Source organism: Eublepharis macularius, chromosome 13, assembly GCF_028583425.1.
Source record: "Eublepharis macularius isolate TG4126 chromosome 13, MPM_Emac_v1.0, whole genome shotgun sequence".
In the NCBI taxonomy this organism is placed as follows: domain Eukaryota; kingdom Metazoa; phylum Chordata; class Lepidosauria; order Squamata; family Eublepharidae; genus Eublepharis; species Eublepharis macularius.
The window spans coordinates 41,324,835-41,350,669 of NC_072802.1; the positions used below are offsets into that span (position 1 = coordinate 41,324,835).

At 42.4% G+C, this 25,835-nt stretch overlaps 1 protein-coding gene across 1 annotated transcript in view; it reads right to left on the reverse strand.

Annotated features, from left to right (window-relative positions):
- Nucleotides 1-25,835, reverse strand: part of SLC9A6 (solute carrier family 9 member A6) — a 50,782-nt gene that overhangs the window by 12,612 nt on the left and 12,335 nt on the right. The window contains exons 4-15 of the mRNA XM_054996277.1: nucleotides 21,130-21,206; nucleotides 20,034-20,146; nucleotides 19,209-19,314; nucleotides 18,190-18,331; nucleotides 17,151-17,256; nucleotides 15,587-15,675; nucleotides 14,998-15,111; nucleotides 13,006-13,117; nucleotides 11,897-12,050; nucleotides 9,307-9,337; nucleotides 7,485-7,564; nucleotides 6,780-6,885 (exon numbers count right to left, since the gene is read on the reverse strand). Coding sequence (XP_054852252.1) covers nucleotides 6,780-6,885; nucleotides 7,485-7,564; nucleotides 9,307-9,337; nucleotides 11,897-12,050; nucleotides 13,006-13,117; nucleotides 14,998-15,111; nucleotides 15,587-15,675; nucleotides 17,151-17,256; nucleotides 18,190-18,331; nucleotides 19,209-19,314; nucleotides 20,034-20,146; nucleotides 21,130-21,206 — 1,230 coding nt within the window. The remainder of the gene's footprint in view (nucleotides 1-6,779; nucleotides 6,886-7,484; nucleotides 7,565-9,306; nucleotides 9,338-11,896; nucleotides 12,051-13,005; nucleotides 13,118-14,997; nucleotides 15,112-15,586; nucleotides 15,676-17,150; nucleotides 17,257-18,189; nucleotides 18,332-19,208; nucleotides 19,315-20,033; nucleotides 20,147-21,129; nucleotides 21,207-25,835) is intronic.

The following is a 25,835-nucleotide window of genomic DNA, read 5'->3' on the forward strand; positions in this document are numbered from 1 at the left end:
ACACCACCTCAACATAATAGTGCAAACACATCAACCTGGGAGAGCCTTAAGAACAAGAGGCTGACAGATATAACATCTAAAACTGGCATCTTAGACAGAACAGAACTAGCCCGCAAACTCGATGGGGAGGTTCCGTGGTACCTCTACTTTCAGTTAACCTACTTTTTGAGACACCTGGAAATAGGGCACGTCCTATCCAAACCTATGACGGAATTTGAAAAGATTCTTGAACCCGATTCTCTCTCCCGCAAAGGGCTTCTGTCTAAAATCTATAACATGCTGATTAACTCCCATACTAAACAGAATGAGACACTGAAAGATAAATGGCAACTAGATTGCGGTGTTGACATCTTGCAGTCTGACTGGGAACGGGTTTGGACTTCCAAACTACTAAGCACCCCGGTCATTAATGCCAAACTACAAAATTACAAAATCCTTCACAGGTGGTATCTCACCCCACAGCAGCTAGCAAGGATAGACCCCAAAAAATCCCCTCTCTGCTGGAAAGGGTGTGGTGAGCAGGGAACGTTTATACACGTATGGTGGGGATGCCAATCCATTCAAGGATTTTGGCGCTTAGTCTTCAAAGAAATCAAAACCATCACCTCCCACGCTATCCCTCCTAGCCCTGAACTGATCTTTTTGGATGTCTGGACTGACTCTCCTGTACCTCGCCAACGGAGGGACCTAATTCGCACGTTCTTGACTGCTGCCAAGAATGCGATAGCAATCAAATGGAAATCACCTGTTCCCCCGGATTTACACATATGGTACAGGATGGTGTGGGACCATCTTATAATGGAAAAAATATCTGACAGATTGCAATTCTCTACAAACCCCTTGAAACCCTCTGACTTTGCATCCAAGTGGTTCCCTTTCTTGGATCATCTAGCCAAAAATGAGTTCTTAGCATCACAGCTGCCCTTTCAGGCAATCATAAATCCAGAAGTGTGAGTGATCAAGAGGCCATTGTGGTACTGGAGTAGTTATGTTATCTTGTCCATGAGATGTAGTTCAACAATCATCCTTGCTTGTATGTTCGCAGATTAGGTAAAGTGTACCAGCTAAGGTATATGTTTTGGAAATCTCCTCTGGTGTCCCAATTGTATATACAGAAATCGTTTTGTGTATTGTTATATGATATATCCTCTTACAGTTGATGTTGTTATGACTTATTGTTAATAAACTTTTAAAATTGAAAAAAAAAAAGACCAAGGAAAGAGGGCAGGAAAGGGGGGAGTCTCCCCATACTAGCACCCAAGAGGAGAACCTCTCCCACTTTTATGCATAGGACGTATGAATGGAATGTTTTCGTGGGGTTAAGAGAACATGCGTCACCTCTCAAAAGAAGGTTATCTGGGAGGGTTTAGAAACCACATAGTCAGCCTGGGAATCTCATGGTGGGGAATGGGACCCTCTGTGAAGGCTGGGAGCTAGTGGCAGATGGCTTTCGACAGTGACGTAAGGTTTAAAAACCAAAACTAGCATGGCCAAAAGGAGCAAGCCGGATATAATGCATGCAACTGAGATTCTGAAACAGACCAAGCCCCTAGTATTGAGGCATCATCACTATAAGCACCAAAAGTCAATGAGGCATCCTTGGTGCTAGACAACTCAGGGTGCTGAATGCCAAAAGGGGAGCCTTTCAAGAGGCGTGAATCAAGAGCTCACCACGAGAGTGAGTGATCTTATAATAGAAGGTGGGATAGACAATTTGAGGCTCTAGGGATGCTAATCAGGCTTGAATTTCCTTTAAAAACCAATTTTGAAGAGATCTCATATGAAGCCTTGCTAGGGGAACAAAAGCCATGGTAGACACCCTAAGACCTAAAACTTGTGTATGGCAAACACAGATTGGAATCTGTTAAAAGTAAAATGGGAAATGAGCTAGCACAACGCTCATGCCCTATCCAGAGGCAGGAAGGCCCTTCCTGTGGAAGAATCCCCAATGGTACCAACGAACTGGGTACACTGGGAAGAGCATAACTTGGATTTTTTTCCAGTTAACAATGAAACCCAAATCATACACCATACTGAAGGTCAACTGCAAATGTGTAACCAATTGCAACCTGGAAGGACCTACCAGCAAACAATCATCCAGTGAGGAAAAACAGAACATCCTTTTGTCACTTCAGATAAGTGACTAGCACCACAATGCACTTCATTAAACTCTGGGAGCAGCAGCTAAACCAAAGGGAAACACCATGTACCGATAGTACATTCCACCACATTTAAAAGGGAACTACTTCCAGTAGGCAGTATGAACAGATAAGTGGAAATATGCATCCTTTAAACTGAGAACAATGAACCAAGAATTTAATTCCAACATTTGAATAACATGAAACAAAGATAATATACAAAACTCATCTACTTTAAGAAATGTGTTTTAACTTGCGGAGGTCCAGGATGGGCCTGTTTCCACCATCCCTTTTGAGTACCAGGAAGTACCTGGAATAAAAACCATAAGCAGATCTTGAAGGATATTGTACGCCCCACTTTCAATGGAGTTTGTCTGACCCTTGCAGACTCTGTTAAGAGCCTAGGAGTTATACTGGATCCAGCGCTATTACTAGAAAAACAAGTTAAGGCAGCAGCAAAAAATGCTTTCTACAACCTCACTCTAGCCTGGAAGATGGCTTCTTATCTTGACACAGCCGACCTGGCCACCTGCATCCATGCTATAGTAACATTAAGGCTTGATTACTGTAAAGCACTATACACAGGTCTCCCATCTAAGTTAACTAGGAGGATCCAATTGGTGCAAAATGCTGCAGCTCGACTGTTAGCAGGAGCGAGCAGGAGCATGAACGTCACTCCCATCCTACAGTCACTCCATTGGCTACCTATAAGTTACTGTGCTCACTTCAAGATATTGGATATTACATACAAAGCTCTTCACGGCCTTGGCCTGACATACCTGTGGGACTGCCTCCCTCCCTATGTCCCTCCACGGCAGCTTTGCTCATTCGAACAGGGTCTCTTGCAGATGCCAGCCCGCACATGGGTGAAAACGGCAGCCCGTACATGGATTTTCTCTGTGGTGTCCACTACCCTGTGGAATGGCCTGCCTGAGGAGGTAAAGAGAGCCCCCACTCTTCTGGCTTTCCGCAAACGATGCAAAATTGAATTATTCAAAAAGGCTTTTTACTCAAATGGGAGGGCTGTATTGTATGGATGGGGTCTCAGATGTTTTGCTAATGAGTTAGGGACCATAGACTTTATCACTATATTGCTTTACATATTATCTGTTGCTTTAAATATGTACTCCTATGTACCACCTGTGCTCCATGTTGTCTAATGTCAGTCCTAGAATTGATTATGTTCTATTTCAGTATTTTTTCTGCTCTGTATTGGATTCTTGCTAATGCTATGTCTTTAAAACTTGTATCTGTTTACCCTATGGCATTGTTTATGGAAATGTCCCTGATATGGTACTGAACTGTACTTGATATTGATTGTACTAATCTCATTGTGTAACCCGCCTTGAGTCTCAGTGAGAAAGGCGGACTATAAATGACATAAATAAATAAATAAAAATAATCAGCAACTTGCTGAATGGCCCCTTTAGAAATGAGGTCCTCAGGGCAGCTGTCAGCTGCAGATAGAGTAGATCCAAATGGGGAAATTCACAGGAATGTATCCTGTAACCTAACTGTATTATGGAAAGAACCCATGAGTCAGAAGTTACATGCACCCACTGAGAATAAAAAGAAGTGAGCCTGTCCAAAAAACAAGGTCTTTGTGAGATTGCTGGACTAGTAGAACAATGAGTTTTCTCCCTAATAGGCAATTGTGGAAAAGGTTGCTTTGACCTGGGCCTGGATGCCTGGTCCCTGCTCCTTGTTTTGAGAAAGAGGCTAGGCATAAGATCTCTGAGAATGGTACTGCTGAGGAAGGTACCATGCAGATATGCTGTTGTTGGTGTCATCTAGAGGACAATGTGCATAAGAAGTTGGGGTGGCACAACTACTCCCTGAGCTTTGGCAGTCTGTTTAGTCTTTTTTATCTGAGATAAAGAATCATCACTCTTGGATGAGAAGAGCTGGGTGCCCTCGAATGGGAGATTAAAGATTTTGCTACAAGTCTCCTGCGGAAGCATGGCAGATTTGAGCCAGGCAAACCACCTCAACACAATGGATGATGCCATAGAATGCACAGAGGTGTCTGCCATGTGTTTCTCTGCATTCATCTGTTGTTTGGCCAGTTTTGTGGCCTCCATCTGTGAAACCTTGGATAATGAACTGGTGTCCTCAGGGAGCAGGTTGATATATGAGCACATCTTTTGCCATAAGAAAAGATAGCAGGCTACCATAATGGCTTGGTATTTGGAGGTTCAAAGCCCCAGAAAAATATACATTCCTTCCCAGGGAATCCATCTTCCAACTATCCCTGTCCACTGGTCCAGAATGGGAACTCTGATGGAGTCTCACTTCTCCACCGTCACCAGAGAAGAAGGGGCAATGGTTGGGTAAACAAAAACGCACAATCTTCTTGTTTAACCTTGTAGAGATTCTCAATCTTCCTGGACATGGCCAGAATGGACATTGGCTTCTCCCAAATGCCATTGACTATATCAAGAAAATCTTCCAGGACAGAAAAAGCCACAGAGGCTGGAGCATTGGAATAAAAAGCTTGGAGAACTTTGCTTTTTGGCTTTGAGTTTGACAATGTAATGTCCATTTCCATCTGTTCAACCATACAAAGCATTTCCTATGAGTACAAGCTGAGATCTTTATTAGGAGTGACAGCAGTATTCCCCATGACCTCATTAGGTGATGGTTCCATGGCCAGTTCCAACATCAGATTGGATTGGGATGCAACGCCTTCATCACCAGAATCAGAAAACTGATGTGGAGGTTGGTGTTGAAAAAGGTGGGCCCTTGGAACCAATGTTGGGGCCAGAACCAAGCACACAAGTCATAGGGGATGGTGGGACTAGTTGGCTCCCTTGAAAATAATCTCTGCATATGCTGGAGGTGGCATAAAAAAGGCCACAGAACCAGTTGATATGGCCACGGAACAATGAAGGGCATCAGCTGTGTCGGAACCAATTTGTTTTTAGTCGGAGTATTTGAGGAGACTGACAACTGCTCTGGGATTAACTCCCCTTCCAAAAAAGAATCCTCCTCACCCAGATGAAGAGACAGGCTTTAAGGTGGAACCAGCAAGACCTCTTCAACGGTCAGTTCTGCTACAATAGGTGGAATCAAATAAGTTTTCTCTGACTGTGTAGACTTCCATAGATGCAAAACAGGCTTTTTAGCATTGGCCTTCACTTTCTTCAGTGAAGATTCTGAGGAGAACCGTTGAGAGTTGGATGGAACCATGACCTGGAACAGTGTCGATGTGGCTTGGACTTTGGAACCAAAGAAGCTGGTTCAGGCCAAGCTGGAAGCTCCCATGTGGCAGATTTTTGCAATGCTGGGATGTTGGAGCAGGAAAGAAGCCTTTCCCACAGGACAGCCTTCAATCCTGAGGCCCTATCACTTCAGGCCTGGGGTGTAAACAGCTGGCAGTGTTGGCAGGCTGAGGCATTGTAAGCCTCTTTGAGGCCAAAAAGTAAAAGGGAGTAATCATCAGGTTATTTTAGTGCCACACTCAGCAGACTTCTTAAATAAAGCCTTTTGAAACATGCTTGAGAACAGATTTAAAAAAAATCAGAGACACTGAGGTAAAATGGAAAGCGGTGAAAGGAACTCTCCTCAATGGTGGCAAAAAACGAGTTGAGGGAGGGGAGCACCTTCATGCACGTGACAGTTTCAGCCGGAAATGTCTCCACGTGCCATAGAGGAGGGGTACCCCCAGTCTACTTGAACTAGAAAACTCTTCTCTGCAGATGGACTGCACAGAAGACCAAAGACGAACCACAGAATACAACCCTTGCTAATTCCATTTAGTCATCAAGGCTAATAGCACTTGATATGATCCTTTATTAATTTTTCTAATCTCTTTTTCATTTCAAGGTAGACCGTTGCTATATACCCATGGCAGTGAATTCCATTAGTTACTTATGCAGGTGTGAACCAATTTCATTGAGTGGCCCTGGGTGCTTGTATTATGGGATAGAGAGAAAAGTGCTCTCTCCAAGTATAATTTTATAAACCTCTGTAATGTCCCTAATTAATTATCTTTTTTTCTAAACAAAAAACCTGTACGCTTTTCCCCCTGCTTTTCCCGCAATCCTTTAACATTCTGGTTGTCCTCTATTTGCACCTTTCCCAGCTTTTGGGGATGGGTGACCCTAACCATACACAGTATTCCAAAGGTCACTGCATCATAGCTTAGCTGGGTAAGGTCCTTTAAAGAGTTAAAAGGAAGAGTGAGGAAATAAATGGCAAGCTTAGATCTACCACTGTGAAAGTGAAAATTAGCAGCCCCCACCATAGCAGTTGCACATGGAGCATCCAGAGAAACCCTCTGTTTTTAGCCACCACAAAGTTTCCCCTTTGAAGCTACATTAAAATAGATTTTTAATCCATCTCAAAATATGCAGGAGTCAGACAAGCTGTCTGGATATTCCCAAATACTCTGAGCTTCCCGCTGCCCATGCAGCCTTAAACAAAGCAGCTTTAAACAAGCAATAGTTCAATGTGGTGTCTGAATGCAGTCTCAAGCTAATCACCATTGAGGATTTGGGGAACGCAAAAGCAGCAGACCTGCTTGCTGCACCGGACCAACACCGAGAGCCGCTACTTTTGCATGGCCAACATCCAAAGCTGTGGAATTACAAAACACACAAGAAGAGAATCCCAGGGATCATCAGGAGGCTTTGCTCTTACCTCATAAGCTTGTGGGCTTGTCAAGCACCGTGCAATAGGCCCACAGCAGCTCGGGAGTGTAGTTGTAAGAGGAGGGCCGCTATGCGTCAGGAGAGGTTTCAGGTAGCTGAGGGTGGACTTTGTTAAGGAATGAAACATTTCTACGAGAGCACTAAAGGAGGAGTCGCATTCTCAGCTGCAGCCAGAGACAGTCAACTTTTTAAAATGTGGTAAAAAGACGCTTTTTAACAAAAATGGCTTTCAAAGATTCTGAGAGAAGAAATATTATTTCATACTCTACAGTTTAATCTCTTATTATGTTTTTGCTCTACAGCTGTCAAGCTCTTAGTATGAGGAAGCACCAATCTCAAGCAGAACTCTGGAGGGGCAGCATATAAATTCCCTAAGTAAATTAAATAAATAAACTTTATGCCTAACTCTCTGCAAGAGAGTTAGGGAGTGCATGAAACTACATTTCTGGCCTTTGGACCATTGTTGGGAGAATAAAGCAGACCCAAAGAATTAAAAATCAAGCGAGCAACCCTCCGACCATCCTTGGCGGGCCCTTTAAGCAAACTCATTGTGGCATTCCTTGCCTTGCATTAACAGAATTCCCCCCCCCACGATCTTGCAAGGAAGAAAGTGTTACCTGCCTGATACAAAGCTCAAGAGGTAAAACATCATATGTCATTAAGGCGAACAGATTATCATTTCTTTCAAGGATACTTATGATCAAAGTTGTACCACAACCTGAACAGCCAGGCACTCTCTGCTTTTGTGCTTCTTCTTTCACTTTCCGGCACCCCCTGAAACAAATGAATGAAACTTGATTATAGAATTTTAAATCAATCTCCCCAGAGCCGCTTGGGCATCACAGGCTGCTTTCACACAGGAATTTTCCCCATGTGAACTGCAGGAAGCCTTTGCTTTATTTGGGGGCATTTATTTTGCACTCAACCCAGGCATGGGGTGCATGAGTCTTGTATTTTTCCCTTGATGAACCAGATTTTTAAAAAAGCTTGGGTTGTCTGTGGGTGTAACATCCATGTGAACTCTCTGCTCACAGCCAACCTGGGACAGGAGGTGGTGGTGAGCTAAACTCTGCACTTCCTCCTTTGTATCGTGGTTCAACGGGGAAGGGGAAAAGGAAAGGGGCTGCTGGGCTGCAAGAAGAACAGCACAATGGTCATTGAGAGAGTGAACATTTTTTCTGCAACGTTGCTTAGTGCTGCTGCCACAGCCATGGTTATATGTTGGGCTCCAAGCAGGAAGATCCAGATTCAAGTCTCCATTCATCCATAAAGTTCACTAGGAAATGTGGGCCAATTACTCACTCTCAGCCTAACTGACCTAGAGACGATGCTGAGTTCTATATGAATCCTGATAGAACATTTGATGGGATTTAACTGGGGATCCACTGAAATGTGCTCTTAATTATTGTAGAATATCCTGGTTTTGAGGCAGTAGGTAGACTCCAGCCTTAATGAGCATTAAGGGAGTTACGAGGTCCCAGCATCTAGGACCTTTTCCACAAGGGTTATTTCCCCAAGTCCGATGCTGTTGGGAACCAGGTTCTCCCCCCCCCACCACCACCCCCAATTTCCACACAGCATCGTGGTGCCTTCACCCACCTCCTGGGTTTTTCCCAGTTTTTCTCTCTTCTTTCCCAAACATGCTTTGCTAAAAAAAAAAACCTTAGAGAAAGATCACAGCAAAGCCGGGATGGCTGCTGTGCGGGAAGAAAAGTCCACATTTTTCTAGTCCTGCAGCCATTTTCCCTTCCTCAGTCATTGCAGCAGCCACATATCCCCCAACTGTGCCGCTGGGGGCTTTTAGAAGTGTTTTTTTAAGTAAAAAAGAAAACATAAAAAACTCTTGTTGGTGGGGTGGGGGGAACAGCCCCTGCAGGAACTGGGGCAGGGAAAATCGCTATCTGTAAGCAGCATGGGCAGTTGTAGCAACCACAGGGCTTCCAAAGGAAAGTGTCACTGTGCCGAACAGCTCAAGCTCTGAGCAATGAGCAGGCTTCCCCAAAAGAAGAGTTGAGCCAGCTTCCATTTATATGATTTTTATAAGCCCTCCTTCTATCTCATGTAGGTGGGACCAGAGGAAGGGCAGTGTTTACAGAAATTAACTCATTTCTTCTCCAGCTGGCAAAGGAACTTCCTGGAGATTAGCCTTTGGGGTGTTTCACACAATTCCCTTAGCCATCTATGCTCAATTATAGCATAGCTACAGTCTCTAGACACTTCGGCATGCATGCTAATGCTTGTTGTCATCTCCAACGGGGGACTGACAGTGTCTGGTAGGGACTCGTTTTGCTTGTCACCAACAGTTACGGAGGCATGCCATTTCAATATATCCACAAAAGACTTTAAACTCCTGCAGCCGTAGGCAAAACTGATGTGAACATGAGAAATGAACTGCAGTACTAATTGTATATAAAGACAAGAAGAAATGATTAAATAATGAATTTACTAAGATGGCTCAATAACTTGGGGACAACCATTATGAGTACACTGGAGGGGCTCGGCTTAGTAATACTTACCAAGTTCTCCTGATCTGCATCTACGCCAACCCTGTAAAGAGCAAAGACACAGGTCAGTTGTTATTCACAGTGCAATCATAGGCAGAGTTACACCCTTCTAAGTTCACTGAAGCCAATGGACTCAGAAGATGTAATTCTGCTTAGGACTGTACCGTCAACTGATCTCATGGGCTGAGCTGAGAGCTCTGTAAAGATGTATGACCACATAGTTGGGTGTCCTGCAAACTGAAAAGTCACACACATTGTACCTACAACACCATCACATGAATATTTTTTCTTACATAGACACTGATCTCTGCATAAAACAAAACATGGTAATATTTATTATATGAATTATTATTTATTTATTATATAAGTACATAATGTATATTGTATAAATACATAATATTATATAATATGTATTATATAACATATGTCTAGACCTCCTCCTAACTAAAATCCCAAGGCAGTTCATAATGAAGTAAATAACGCAGAATATATTAAAACTGGATAACAAGGCAAAATGCTAAAAGCAGCAATTAAAAATCAATTTTAAAAGCAGTAAAACAGCAATCAAACACTAAATGACAAAAAGTACAATCTAATTATTGCCAAGTGTCTGGGAGAACAGAAGTATCTTCAACTGATATCCAAAGTTAAAAAGAACAGGTAAACGGTTGCAGGCAGGGAGATCCACGTGCAAAGTATGGGGGGCAAGCCACTTTGATTCCTCATTGGGGAGAAAAATAGTAAAGAGTCCAGTAGCACCTTTAAGACTAACCAACTTTACTGTAGCATAAGCTTTCGAGAACCACAGCTCTCTTTGTCAGATGCATGGAGGGTATGAAGAAACTGGCCAGAGATATATAGGTGATGAGAGAAGGGGGGAGTAGATGCAATTAGTTGCAAAAGTCATGACAGAGGTGGAGTGCACAATCCAGGCTGGGTGTGACCAGCCTGGGAGTTCACTGGGGAGAAAGGCAGGGTATAAATGAAGTAAGTAAATACTGCCATAGAGAAGGGCCTGTATCTTGTAGCTATCTCTCTTCAAAACATGAGGACACACAGAACAGGGTCACTGATAGTGGTAATAAGATCTGAGCAGGTTTGTACGAGAGGAGACAGTTCTGGAGGTACTCTTGTCCCAGGCCATTTAGGGTTTTAAAAAGTAGGCACTTTTAATTGTGCTCCGAAACACGTGGGTAACCAGTGACATTCCTCCAAAACTAGTGAGGCATACCACAATAACTGTGTTCCAGTTATCAGTCTTGTGGCTGCATTTTGCACTCACTGGAGTTTCTGAACATCTTCAAAGGCGCATTGCAATAAACTAATCTGGAAGTTATCAGGATGTAGATAACCACTGGCCAGATGTTGCCCTTCTAGGTAGGGATGCAGCTGGTGAACCAATTAAAGTTAGTTAAAGGCATGCCCCACTCATAAGACTTAGATGGCTGCCTGAAGCCACAATATATTAGGGTGGAGGTTTTTCAGTAGATTAGGTTGTTTTATGTACTATGTTGTGTGTACTGCATTATTGTCTAATTTTTATAATCCAACTGTGATATTTTTGATGGGAAGTTTTATATCATTTTTATTATTTTGCAATCCACCTCAAGTCTCAGTGAGAAAGGCAGACTATAATAAAAGCAAAGTAAAATAAATAAGTAATGCTCCCAAAGTGTTAACTTATTCCTTCAAAGGGGATGTTATCCTATTGGAGGCAAGCTGACTCCTCACTCTCTGGTTAGCTCATCAAGGGCACTACTGTTTTGTCAAGTCAGAGGCACAACACACGGGCTCTCATCTACCCCACTCCCCTGTTCAGAACATCCACTGCCTCACCAAGTCTCTGGACAATCTTTCCATATAGATTTCACATGGTTTCATGCAGAAGATTTGTGGAGAATATATCTTGTTATGTTAACCTAATTTGCCTTCCATTCGGCCACTGCTTTTATTCTAACGAAGACGTGTGGGTCCAAGTGACACCCAGTGGCAAAATGGGAATATTTCACTTGTATAATAGGAAGTCTCCCCATTCAGTTCTCATGAGATATTCTCATTCCAAAAAAAGAGTCCAGAACTTCAGTCTCATTAATGGAAATAAAAGCAAGAGTAGCAGAAGAAAGGGGGCAGGGTAAATTCCTTCAAGCATGTCCTAATTTTCACCTATATGAACTAGCATAGGCTGTGGAGACCCGAGGAGCATTTGAAACCCCAAACTGCATCTGATGCAACTCTTTCTACACTAAAGGCAGAGATGATTTCTCATTCTGTTGGATCCATGCAGCACCAAGATTCCATTTGTGCAACATTCTGAAATTATGACCAAGACATTAACATATGACTGCTAGCAATGTCTCACACAGTCAATTATTATTTATTTTTAAATTTTCTAAAAACTAAGCACCAAGGCAGCTTGCATGGGACAGTTTACAGAAATAAAATTCCCAATGAAACTGAAGTTAATTTGTGTTTGCAGTTGACCAAAATGTGCCAATGAGCAGCAGCTACATTGAAGCATCAGAACGAAATGCTACATACAAAAAAAAAAAATCCTTAGTGAAGGAGCACAAGAGCACAACAAGAGCACAACAAAGGCACTCACCTAATATGCAGGCATGAGAGCATGGCTGTGGTGCCACCTCCAAAGACCCAGACAGTGAAAAACACGATCAGAAGCGTAGTGCTGAACATCATCTGCCGCGCATAGGTGGCAGTGTCCCGAATGGCCAACGCAAAGGCCATAGCACCACGCAGGCCTGAGGAGAAAGAGATACATGGAAATCGACCAAAGCTATTTACTGTCTACAGGCAGGATCCAAAGAGTTACTCTAGTTGCACCCAGGAGCTTTTACACTTTTTATTATACCTTTTTCTTTTCTAGGTGCAGAACTCACACAAACCCTTCACATCACAAAGAGTTTTGGAAGCTGTACTCCATTTCAAACATTGTTTACCTTGTGGCTTTGTTAGGTAGGATGAGGTTTTGCTGTCAATCAAGGAACTCTAGTTCAAAAAGCCCCTTTGGGGAAAAGAAATATTTCCACAATTCTAGGCAAACACTTCACTAACCCTTTATCATCTACTCCCTCACTCCTCACATCCCACTCTGCCTTAGGATGGATAAATCAGGTTTTTTTTAAAGTTTCTGCCATTTAAGCAGTCCAAGACCACCAAATCTTATTATATATTTTATACCTTTAGAAACAGACCTCTGTTTGTATACAATATAGAGTGCCCTCTGATACTGTAAATGAATACAGAAGCAAACAAAAAGCTCTTGCCTTTGTATAGAGCTTTATAGCACTCAAAGTGGTGAACATAATTTGCCTCAATAATCCTTACAAGAACCAGCATTAAGCACATGCAGGACATTATTTTCACTCTGACTACAGTTATGGAGTGGTAAGAAGGACCTGTGGCTAAGAAAAAAGTGCCTTGCCTAAACCCCTTAGGACGTTCATGGTCAAGGTGATATCTGAACCAAGGACTCTTGGCTCACAGCTTCCTAGCAAAACTACAGAGGTTTAGAAACCTATACCTCTTCTTAGCAGGGCACTACTACGTTCTTTATACAACACACAAGAATACAGGAAAGGGTCCATCTTCAGTGTTTTCCTACTGACTTCTTTCATGACTTCAATAACAAAAAATGCCACTCTTTATTATGACTGGTAGAACAAACATGAAATCTATCAGCAAGCATTTACTCACCAGCAAACATCATCATATGCTGAAAATTTGTCCCAATCTTGTTTCTTCTTCCCAAATTAAGGAGAAAGGATAGAGGATAAATGTTTGCAGCTCTTCCCAAGAATACTGCCAGCTAAATTTGTGAGTGCATTAAGGATTTTTCCATCTTCATTTGCTTGTACTAACCAGCACGCATTACATGCTGACTAACACTTAAACCAAAAATATGAACTCGCATGAGCATCCCTGCAATCTCAAGCTGAAAAGTGGCCTCCTGTTTGCTGGAAGTCTAGCCATCTCGTAAAAACAGCTGGTCTTTATCACATTGCTTACTAGCTTTTAAGCATCCCAAGCGCTAGGAAGGATTTCCAGGTCCTCATCACTGTACTTTATATATAACACAACATACCCCAGTGTTATTTCACAATCTTTTAATGACTGGCAAGCTGTATATACACGAATCTTTCTGAAAAATCACTATATTAAATAGTGAAGTAGCTGCCTCCACCCACAGATCAAGCTGGAGTATCTCCCCCCAAGTCTGCAGAAAAATACAGCTTTGTATTTTAGCCGGAAAGAAAAAGGAAAACAAAAGAGTTTACCAAAAACAGCTGGATGAGGACTGAATATGCTCCGGGAAAACAGAATATTGGGAATGGCTGAATCCCTTAAAAGAAAAGGGAGACGCAAAACTAGCTTGCCTGCAAGCTAAGAGAATCCTGAACAGGGATGATGATGATGATGATAACTGCACTTATATACCGCTCTTCTAGACAGATTAGTGCCTCACCCAGAGCGGTGAACAAGTTAGTGTTATTATTATCCCCACAATACAGCTGGGGTGCTGGAGCTGAGAGTAGTCATGACAGCAGTGGGATTCGAACCACTTAACCACTGTCTTTAGCAGCTCTCTTGACAGTGTGGAAGATTTTCAAATTGAATCACCATCCCACAGCTCCTCACAGGCCCCCCAACTTGTACAGCTCTATTGGGTTCAGTGTGGTTCTTTAGATTCTGGTCAGAGTATCGAAAGGCCTCATCATGTATTGTATTTTTCCTTGCATCTCTGCCAAGGGTAGATGCATGTATAATAGGAGATCTGAAGTACAGTAACATTCTAGGTATCACAAAAAGGTTTGCTATGAGCACACTAACCTAGCATCTGACCTAACTATGTTAAGTTAGCACACTGCAAACATGTATTACGTTCACATGTATTCACACAACAAGATCACCACCAAGTAAGATCACCACCAAGTAAGATGACTCTATACTTAAGACAGCTGCTAGCATCCCAGTTCCCAAAGGGGCCAGCTCCATGCTCCCATGAAAGCAACAGCCTTCCTCTGCTTCTGTGCCCCCACCCTCTGCAAGCGCTATTCAGAGCCAGCACGGAGATTCCGTTTAGCTGTCATGGCTTTGCCAAACCTGTCCTTCAAGGTAGTGGCCATCATCACATCTTATGCCACAGATTTCCATTCATATATTATGCATTATGTGAATAAGTACTTTCTTCATCTTTCATTAATCTATCAATTAATTTCAATGTCCAAGTTCTGAGACAGGGAGGTCTCTCAACCCCGTGCATAATTTTACAAATTTATCATGTCCCCCCCCCTTTTTTAAAACTAAATGGGGAAAAACACCCTCTTTAGAGTACACAGTGGCACTGGGATATGTATTTTATTTATTTCATTTATACTCTGCCTTTTTCCCCAATGGAGGTGCAAAGCACCTTACATTGTTCTTTCCCCCTCCATTTTATCCCCACAACAACCCTGTGAGGTAGGTTAAGCTGAGAGCGTATGACTGGCCCAAGGTCACCCAGCAAGTTCCTGTGTTAGTGGGGATTTAAATCTGGTCCTCCCAGATCTTAGTCTGATATTCAAACCACTGCAACTTGGCTCACTACATTAGATATGATTTATGCTTAAGATTTTTTAATACTTCAACATATGTGGATGAAGGGAAAGGGAGGGTGACTCTGCCTACTTTTAAAGCATAAAAGGATACGAAAGCTCCTACTACAAATGTTGGATTGGAGACGTGATTCTGGAACGTGAACAACGTAAGGCCCATGTAGGAGAAGATGAAGTTCTCCGCCAAGAAGTTGAGAAGCTCAAACAGCTAAAATGGGAGGTGGGAGTCGGGATAACAGAGAATGGTTATTTTTACCCTTGTAACACGTGTTACAGAATGCCTGAAAAATACCAAATTATCCTTCCACAACATGGGAAAATGTTTTCCGGCACACACTGCAGAGAGTAATGTAGGTTTGCAGTTTCTGTTACTACAGCTTCAGCAGGCATGCTGTGCCAAACACAGTAAATAAAACCCGTCATTAAAAGTCATTAAAAATTGTGGCAAACGCATGTCAAAACAGGCCAGAAACATTTTCCAAGTACAATTACAAAAACCGAAGAATTAAAGAGCAGCCTTTGTCAAACTATCCCATTGATCTCAGAAAAACAATACAAGCCCACCTTCTCTTCAGATATGAGATATGAAGAACAGAGGGAAAGCACAGGCGTAACTATTGACAGGGAAAGAAAATTCCTGGGGCTGGCTTCCCACAGATAATCACAATGATCCGAGATCTCACCTGCTTCGTTCTGTGCTGGGACTCTGTGGACAAGTTGTTGTAAGTGTAGTGCGCCTGAGTGATGCCACAAAACAACACGGCTACCACACCTGGGGACAAAGAATTGCACTCAGATTCCAGCATGCAAAATATGAAACACAGCTACAAACTACAGGCAACAGTGCAAGCTTGTTCCTTCAGATATTCACCATCTAGTGCCATACCTGGGCATGTAGGTTTTATAGTGACACAGAATTACTCTAGTCATGAAGAATGGAAAGGCAGCTGCTTCTCTCCCCATCTCCTTGGGCTTAAGGTGGATGCTTGACCTGCATCAACCTGTTCTTGAGGCTTTCCAACACCAGCCTAGCGGTTGGACTAGTGTAGTGGTTATTAGAGCAGTGGAACTCTAATCTGGAGAACTGGGTTTGATTCCCCACTCCTCCACTTGAAGCCAGCTGGGTGACTTCGGGCCAATCACAGCTCTTCAAAGCTCTCTCAACCCCACGCAGCTCACAGGGTGTTTTGTTGTGGGGATAATAATAGCATACTTTGTAAACTGCTCTGAGTGGGTGTTAAGTTGTCCTGAAGGGCAGTATATAAATTGTTATTATTACCGAATGTTATTATTGTATAACTATGCTTGCATCCCTGTCTACTGCCAAACTATTTCTCGTAGAGAACTGTACTAAATCTGCAGGCTGCTGTTCACCCAATGCTGTATATCACCTTCCACCATTTACCCCCTAAGGGGTAAATATCCATTAACTTAGAAGGGTATAACCCTGCTTGGGACTGCACTACAGGTCATGTTGGTTAGGATGGATTATAATCACTATGCTGTACAACATTTATAGCCATTTATGTCTAGCAAGGAACAGAGCCAGCTGCAGCTAGCATTCTGACGCTAGCATTCTGACGCTAGCATTCTGACCTGGCAACCCTAAAGGGGGCAATGAGAAGAAGCAGTAGTGATAAGCATGGAATTTTGCATATTGATTCACACTTGTTTACCATTTATTTGGCAGGAAACTCATTACGAGTCTCTCTACACGAGACACCTCAGTGCATGTTTGTTGAGTGTAGGGAGATGCAATGTTACCCAGGAAGTGCAGTTTTAAAAGACAGAGCCAGCAGAGATTATTCCTCAGAGGGTTTGTTAATTTCATCTTCGCCTCCCAGGCCTCTGTCAATTTCACCTCTCCAGTTTAAAACTGTGTGGGATCACAACCAGAGGACAGCGAGGAACGGAAATGGGCTGGAGCTGCCTTCAAGAGCCAGGCTTGGACCTGGAGAGGTTATAATGGGCTGAAGATTCCCTTCTGGCATTTCACACAGCTTTACACAGCTCCAGTGTATAGCAAAACCTTTGCCCTGCCGCCCGCTCTATCTTTTTCAACAGCCCTTCCCAGCTAACATTGCATCTCCTGACACATGTTCTTCACATGTCAGATGTCTCATGTAGAGAGACTCAGAGTAATGCCCTGCTCCTTTCCCATCACATTATGCAATACAACTTTCTCTCCCGCCCTGCCTATAAATCCCTACTGCTGGCAAAGACAGGTATAGACATGCTGAATCCTACCTGTAAAGCCACAAGCTTCGGCTAACAGAAAGGTGCTCCAAGACATCAGGAAAAACAAGCCCGTTTCCAACAGCTGGAATTCGCGGAGTTTAGTAAACTTAGTGACGTGACAGGGGGTTAAGGAAGTGACGTGGATGGACTCCATTGTGGATATTCAGCAAGAAAAAAAGAGGGCAATTTCTCATTCTGCTTATTAAGCACCTTCATTATATTATAAACCTGAAAGTAGATCAATTCTCCCCATACGGAAAAACAAAAAATATATGTGGCTTGTCAATAATTAGTTACACACTTTTACTGTCCCCAGTTCTTTTGGGCTTTCAATCACCATCAGAGGTGATTGAAGTAGTCAAGCGTCCCTCTGTTGTGCTTGGATTCAGTTCTAGCTGAGAACCACCTTCCTTCCAGCTTCCAACTGAAAACAAAATGCATCAGAGGAAAAGGAAGCAAAAGCTAGAATACCTCCTCCTCCTCATACCCAGCTCAGCTGAGAACTGACTGCTCCCCCAATAAGGAACATTTTATATTGAACTTTATTTGTATTAGATTTTGATTTCTTTGAGTGCTTCAGGAGGCAATTGTTCACCAGAAAGCAGGATAAAATTATAAATAATGAAAAACCCTTACATCAACAGCGTGAAGTAGGCTAAACTGAATTCAAGATCACTCACTGCATTTAATAGCTGAACAAGATCTGAATGTGAGTTTTCACAACCCAAGTCCAAGACTCTAGCCACTATCCTACAGTTTTGGAAATGATCCTTCAACTGGTACCAACAGAAAGTACGCATCATGCAGTCTATAGCAGATTTACAAAACTTCAAGGAAGATTTACAGTGAAATCCTAAGCAGAGTTTCACTGTTAGTCCAAGGATCTCAACCTCATTTTAACCACTTTGTAACACTTACTGTAAACTACTGAGCTGAGATAGTCTCTCCTCACTGCCCCCCTCCAAATTTGTCATCTTATATTAGGCAGAAGCAAGACTAGTACAAAGATATATGAAACTATTTAAAGCCATTTTAATTTAAAGGATATCAAAGCAGTGACAACTCCGGTGGCAGCTCCCATTGCAAATGATCCACTGAATATCCCCAAGAAAATCCCAATGGACTTGAACATTGCTGTGACATCAAAAGTGTGGCTGTTGTCCCCTGCTGGTTGGTAAGCTACAATTGAACTGTGGGGGGGGGGACACATTAAAAAAATTCTTATCAAGACACCTTAAAGAATGTTAAATATATCAAAGGGTCCATTTTAGTAACATGAAACTCCAAAGCAAAAGTCTGTCACTCAGTCTCAGGATAACAGAAACAATCCAAAGAGATGCAAGCTTGGGTAAGTATCACCTGGTTGGCCAACCCAATCGGGACTTTGGGAATACTATTCCGTCTACTTACTGTACACTGCAGTCCTAAGGAGACCTACTCTTCTAAGTCAACTGAAGCCAATGGACTTAGAAGGGTGTAACTCTGTTTAGGATTGCACTACAACCCCACCTGCCCCAAACTGAGTAGGCTGGGAACAAAAAGCAAAGGGGCATTCCAGGAGTATTCAAGGCACAATGAAGAATTCAGCAGCATGCACTGTAGTAATTGAAAGGCAAATGACTTTTTCTCCATTTTCCAAAAATGCATGGCAGTATATTGTAATGTCCAGTCATTCAAACTATAGCAGATCAGTGCAGGTAACAATAATGTTCATAAGGCAGGTAGGACAATCTTACACATATGCAAAGGCTGTTGGCTGCCTTTCCACCCCACCAGTCCATTTTGGTATGTGGGACCATTCTTTTAAAATGTCAAACCTTTAGAGAGCGGTGATGAATCAACCTGGATGTAGGAAAGCTTTTCATCTAAAACCCAGGGTTTCACCTGGTAATTACCCTCAGCATATCTGGACATGTGAATTCTCCCTATTACATGAAAAACTTCCTTGCTCATGCTAAATGTTCCCGGGCATACCTGTTGCTGGCAAACAGATTTCCCACATGGTCAACAGGCCAGTGACAATAGAGTGATAATTTTCACAAAGCATTTTCACAAAACACAACTTACGAAGACAGCACAATGGCGACTGCATCGTTGAGAACACTTTCACCAAAGAGAAGGGCGTACAACTCAACATCAACTTGAAGCTCATGGAATATGGCAAGCACAGTCACTGGTTGCAGGGGGGGAAAAAACCAAAATTCAAAGAGAATACTAGAATTCTGGATGGAATGCTTTATACAGCAGAGACCACCACCCCTCCAATTTCATGGGGGCCCCCTTCCTCTCCTCCCCACTTAAATATTAGTGAGCTAGATAGACCAAAGGGCTGACTCAGTGTAAGGTGGTTTCATATGTTCATATCAACTTCCACATTCGGAGACAGTAAGCCTCTGAATACCAGTGCCAGCAGACAACACCAGGGGAAGGCCTCAGCCGCTATCACCTGTTGTTTGTCCTCCAGAGTAACTGGAGTCACACAGAGTCACTGTGTGAGACAGGATGCTGGACTAGGTGGACCACTGGTTTGATCCAGCAGAGCTTTTCTTATGTTCTCGCAAGGAATTAGCACAGACCAATGACCAATGTCTGAAGGCATTCACAGATTCTCCAATATTGTACTGAATGGCAAAAAGAGACAAACTAGAATCCAAGGGCTTAAGTTGTGTGTGCAAAGTGGCATTCCTGACTTTTTCTTCTTTCAATAGCAGAACTCCCAGGCCATATTACAACTGCCTTCTGAAACTCCAGTCAGTTTCAAAAGGCAGTTTGATTCACAGCATGAGGAACTGCTGCTCAAGCAAAAAAATCACAAATCCAGAACCTAATCAGACCTGATTATACAGAATAGCTACATGGTCCTTTGCATCTTGGCCACAGTCTGCAACGTACCTGGATCAGTAGCTGAAGCAATGGCACCAAACAAGAGACAATCAGTAAAGTAGAAATCTCCTCCAAGCTGTCCTGTTACTTTCATCAGAGCAACACAGCCATACATGATGGATCTGGTGATTCAGAAGGAAAGCAAATATAAAAATCATTTTAAAAAATTAGCAATTGCAGATGATTATATCCTATACTTCTTGAACTCATCTTGCTAAGCAGAAATCCACTAGCCAGTTACAGCCTTTGATGCAGATGTAAGAACATTTGGCCCCTTGTGCTTCCACCACTGAGATCCTCAGAGATTCATGGAGGAAGAACCATTTCCAATTTAATACTGATCTGATGACTAACTCACATTGCAAGTGCTGAAACTGCTTTCTGGGAGCCTCAGCCTTTTCAATGCATCACCAAGTTTCTTTGTACAAAGAGGTTTTTCCTCTTCTCTGTTACTGGGTAGATTAAGAAATCTTATACCATACTAATTACAGCACAGTCAAACCACACAATTGTGTTTTGCTACTAACTGAATTTGCATGATTAAAGGTGCTTGCAGCTGTGCCAGCATCTATTTTTAAATCAATTTGTGATATGGGGAGGGTCTAATCTTATGAGAACCAGATACATGAATTGACAATATACACACTCACACACAAAAGTACTGTACTGTACAATTTGTTATGGCTACAGAAAACAATGTGTGATTAACTGCAATTACTGCATCCTGTTATGAACAAGCTATAAAAATAAGTAATGGGAAACCATGTTGCAATCATACAGTTCACCTAATACCATCTTGGTATTTGCAAAGCCTATAGCTTTAGCAACTTGATGTCCAAAATTATCCACTCTGTGCATAACAGCAAAGTTCTGAGCATTACACAAATACATTCGACCAATACAGAACCACTTCTGCAGATGCCTGAAAATGGTAAGTCCCGTAAAAAGTAATTAGTAGTTCATTCTCAACAGATTTAGAGTCATCTATACAGAACTGTTACTCATACAGAACCCCGCACGCACTGAGCTCAAGAAGTGCTTCATCATCCTGACCTGTTTACACTCCAATGTCTAAAAGTCTGGTGGTCACATGACAAATACTCACCCTATTGCAAAACAGGAGATTGCTGTTCCTAGAAACGCATATGCCAGGATGGATCCCAGGTTCCGGAAGAAATGCCTCTAGAAAAAAATAAGGAAAAATGCCTTTGACTACATGAATACTCTGTGAACAACTGTTCTAGAGCAGATGCGTCAAGCCCCCAACACATGGCTGATCTGACTGCATCTTCTAGAAGGAATACCAGTTTGGACTTTCTACCAAACAGTAGGGAAAAAAACTAATAGAATGAAAGCTGTGCAAAGGGGCCTTCTCTAGACCTAGGCTGCTGCAGTTTTACAAACACAGAAAATAGTTCCTACTTTTCCAAAACACGGAGGAACCTTGTATGTTAAGGTCGATTCAGTCTGTCGGCACTTTCTGTGTGTTTGCATTCAATTTCTAACACAATTCTTGAGCAAGAGTAAATAACTACTATGAAGATTTCACAATCTAGGGACGCATCCTGGGAAGAAAAGCTCCAGCACTGTTGGAGCTCCAACCCCTCGTTTGTTATTAACAGCAATTAAAGTCCTACTACAGCAATCCTTCACTAGGCTGCTACAACACCAGAAAGCTGGTGACAAGGTGTAACCCAAAGCCTTGGGTTACATAGGATGCCTTTGGATCAGGTTTAAATGAAATTTATTCTCACTTGCCTGATACTAACAGCTTATAATAAAAAAATCCTTTTATTAGAAATATATAAAGACAATACAAGCACTAATGCACACAGATATAAATAAATCTTAGTATTGTTATACTGATACTACACACAGTAAACATTATATTATCAGTTTCTACAAAATAGTACAGAAGATTTCCATAAAAAATTCCTGTATGAACATTTTCTTCTCCCAAAGATGTTGAAATGCAGTCACCGTATCTAGAAATATACAGGATTTACTCAAATGCAAGACAAGGTTTTTTAGCTCAGGTACGCCATCATAAAAAGATGGGGGGGGGGGGCTCATACAAGTTAATTATGTCCAATAATGTGTGTGTGTTGGAAAAGGTGCAAAGAGAGTACTTCACAAAGAACATAGTTGACTTCTACTGCAAGATGTGGTGATGGCCACTAGTATACAAAATGATTAGACAAACTGATAGAGGTCTACCAGCTAACAGGACAAGATATTACACACACGCGTGCATGCATGCACATCTGTGCGCACATGTGCTCTCTCTCTCTCACACACACACACACACACACACACACACAATAATACTAGGTCACTAGAACCATCACCCTTATGCTCTGCCTGAGAACTCCTCAGAGGAATCTCATTGTCAGAAAGCTGAACCCTTGATCTGCTCCAGCCATGCATTATTTCTCTGTTCTATAGGTAAAACAGGGCCCAAGAAATCCCAGACACCAGGTCACTATGACACCTAGAAATTTCATTGTGGTACTAGTATTTTCAGCAGTGATCTTATTGTACTGTCATATCTCTTGGTAATCCTCAGAAGAAGTACAAAGGTTCTTTATCATTTCACATAAGAATTTTTTATTGTGTGACATAACACATTTTCTTCAGAATCAGAATATTTATTGCATGTGGCCAAAGGCCATCACAATCAAGCAAATAAAACACATAAGCAAAACAAACACCCAACAGTAAACTATGATGTTAAAAACACATAAAAATACATTAAAACACAGTAGACCTTCGTTATATATAAGTGAAGGACTCTCAACCATTAAGCACAGCTTGAGCCCTGATTTTCTTAGCAGCCAGGGAAAACTGTGCTACTCTGTAAGAGATGTGTAGATCCAGGTTGGAAAGAAGGGAAGTTAATTTTTCCAACATAAGGGAAGAATGAATGCTTTTAAAGATTTCACTAAGGTATTTATTTCTGGGCTTTGTATACAAAGGACACAAGAAAATATAGTGTGGAAGGTCTTTAGGGACTGAAGCTCCACAAACACATAAATGGGCATCAGTTGGTATTTGTGTGTAACAACCATCCAGAATGGCTGAGGGCATGGTCTGAAACCTTTGAGAAGTTAAAGCCATTCTAAGACTAGGAAACGTGATTTTGATCAAATAAGAGGCTCTGCCATGGTCCCTCTTGAACAATTTGAACCAGGGAGAAAATCTGGATCAGAGAGTTGTACTTCTGACCAATGCAGCATTCATCTTAAAGATTCAGTCTCGTATACTGAGGGGCAAGGGGACACCCTGAAAGTCATCCACCAGGGAATAATGATGGAGGATATTGTTGAAGCCAGCAGAGCAAACAGTGTTTAACTGCAGCAGAGCACATTTCTTTGCCTTAAGAGCAGACTAGCAGAGAAATTCCTTTGCTTTCTCCAGCATCTAAATAAGGTCAGGTGCAAAGAGGCTCTGATAGACGGTAACCCAAGTTCAGCCCCCACTAAAGTCACTGGAGTGCCACAATGCAAAGCTACAATTATCTTTAAAAAGAGGTTTTGAACTGATTTCAAGGTCAAGGTCAAACATTAATTCCAACCCCAGATTTCTACACCATATAGAAGCTGTGGGATGGCCTTACACTGGAACAATTTCAAGGCTGGCTTAAATAAAAATCCTCCTTTCCAGATGTAAAATTTAAAAATGGCCCCGAGAATGATACTTTCTGACACACACACACCCCACGCCAAAGATGGTGGAAAAACACAGGGCATGATGGGGTGAGACTATATCATTTAAGAAGGGATAGAAGAGCAAACGGGCCCAAACTCACTCCTGTTTGACCCCCCCCCCAAGTAATTGGAATCTCCTCAAAGAGCCTGTGGGGGGTCTACCTTATCTCTAGCAGGAACAAGAGGCATCTTCCGATATTTTTTGCCTGCTAGTTTCACCCACGGTTGAATCCAATCTACTGAGTCAAACGCAGCAGTCAGATCCACAAATGCTGTGAACATAGCCTTGGTGGGGGGCCCTTAATGCTATGTTAAGCCACCTGGTAAAGAGTCAGGGAGTGATCAATAGTCCCTACCCCGTTCCTAAACCCGGCTTGCTCAGGATGGATAATGTTATTAGAGGTCTCTCAGTTCTCCAGTTTGCACAGCAAAAATTTGCTCTTCAACTTGGAGGCTATATAATTTTGGGGAACCAATCTACAGCCCTTTTAAAATATGAGGACTTACAATGCTCTGTTTCCACCCTGAGGGGAAAATGCCAGTTTGATTGATCTGGGTAAACAACTTTGCAAAGATGGGCACTCACCAGTCAGGGAAGGATTTAAATGCAGGAGGGATCAGGTCCTCACCAGGGGACTTAGCAGAGGAGATGATGCCTCTTATTTCAGATGCTGAAATATTGGGCCATTGGGGTGAGATGGACAGATCTAAAAGTGATGTCTGCCCCACTGTCTCATTCTTCTGAATGGGAGGGGGGGCTAAATACCTGGATGTAGTGAGTATACTCAGGGCTTTTTTTCTGGGAAAAGAGGTGGTGGAACTCAGTGGGTTGCCCTCAGAGAAAATGGTCACATGGCTGGTGGCCCCGCCCCCGATCTCCAGACAGAGGTGAGTTTAGATTGCCCTCCGCGCCACTGAGCGAGCACGGAGGACAATCTAAACTCCCCTCTGTCTGGAGATCAGGGGGTGGGGCCACCAGCCATGTGACCATTTTCAAGAGGTTCCGGAACTCCGTTCCCCCGCGTTCCCCCTGAAAAAAGCCCTGAGTGTACTAGTCTTGCTGAGATCTGAGCCTCCAGTAAGGGGTGGGGGATCTGCCTAAACCATGTGCATATTCTTGTCATTGCTTATTTAAAGGTTCACACTATTAATTGGTGATAGACAAATTCATTTCTTAACCAGTTGCTTTCTAAACTGGTTCCAATATTCAATTACATGGACAAAAGCAATAATAAAATTAAGAGGAAATTGGGGACAACTTAGGTTAGGGCTAAAATTTAGGTTTAAATTGTGGTAACAACCAGGGTTACCCCCATAGTTATACACTACAGCATTTTTGTCACAACTCGAATAAAACTCAATTGAATTTGGAGGGGCTAGAGAGGGAACATAAAAGAACATTAGCCCCAGAGGAGAGAAATACGGAACCTGACTCACGATCTAACCAAGAAGCCATCTCCTCTCCCCCAATTAGTGGTACTATAGAGGAAGAGGCCTGTGTGAATTGCATACACCTTTGGCCCGAAGTAATTGTAAGGTCTAATTTTAACAGGGAACAGGAGCTTACAAATATCAATTGACTAGAGAAAAGCCTAACATTAAAAAAATTTTCATGGAATGCTTCAGGATGGTCCTTGAAAATACAGGTTCCAGAATTCCACACCCAGATTAAGAAATTTCACATCCTGCTGATTGAGGAAACATGGGTTCCCGAAGAAATCTTTGTAGAAGGGTATATCACCTTCTCAGTTAGTGCTGAAATATATAACAAAAAGGGGCACTTTTGTGGAGGATTAGCATGTCTAGTTGTCTGAATAAAACTGTAAGAAAGTGAAGCGTTCAGGATTAGGTTTTGCGGTAGCGATAATCAGAAAATATGGTCATTAACACAGACACTGTAAGCGAAGGAAGTGAGCTGAGAAGTAAGCTGTGGCTCATGAAAGCTCATACCCTACCACTAATTTTGTTAGTCTTATAGGTGCTACTGGACTCTTGCTCTTTTCCACTGCTACAGACAGACTAACACGGCTACCCATCTTGATCTAACTGTAAGTGAATTTAACACCCTTCTAAACCCACTGACATTTATGGAATTAGAAGGGTG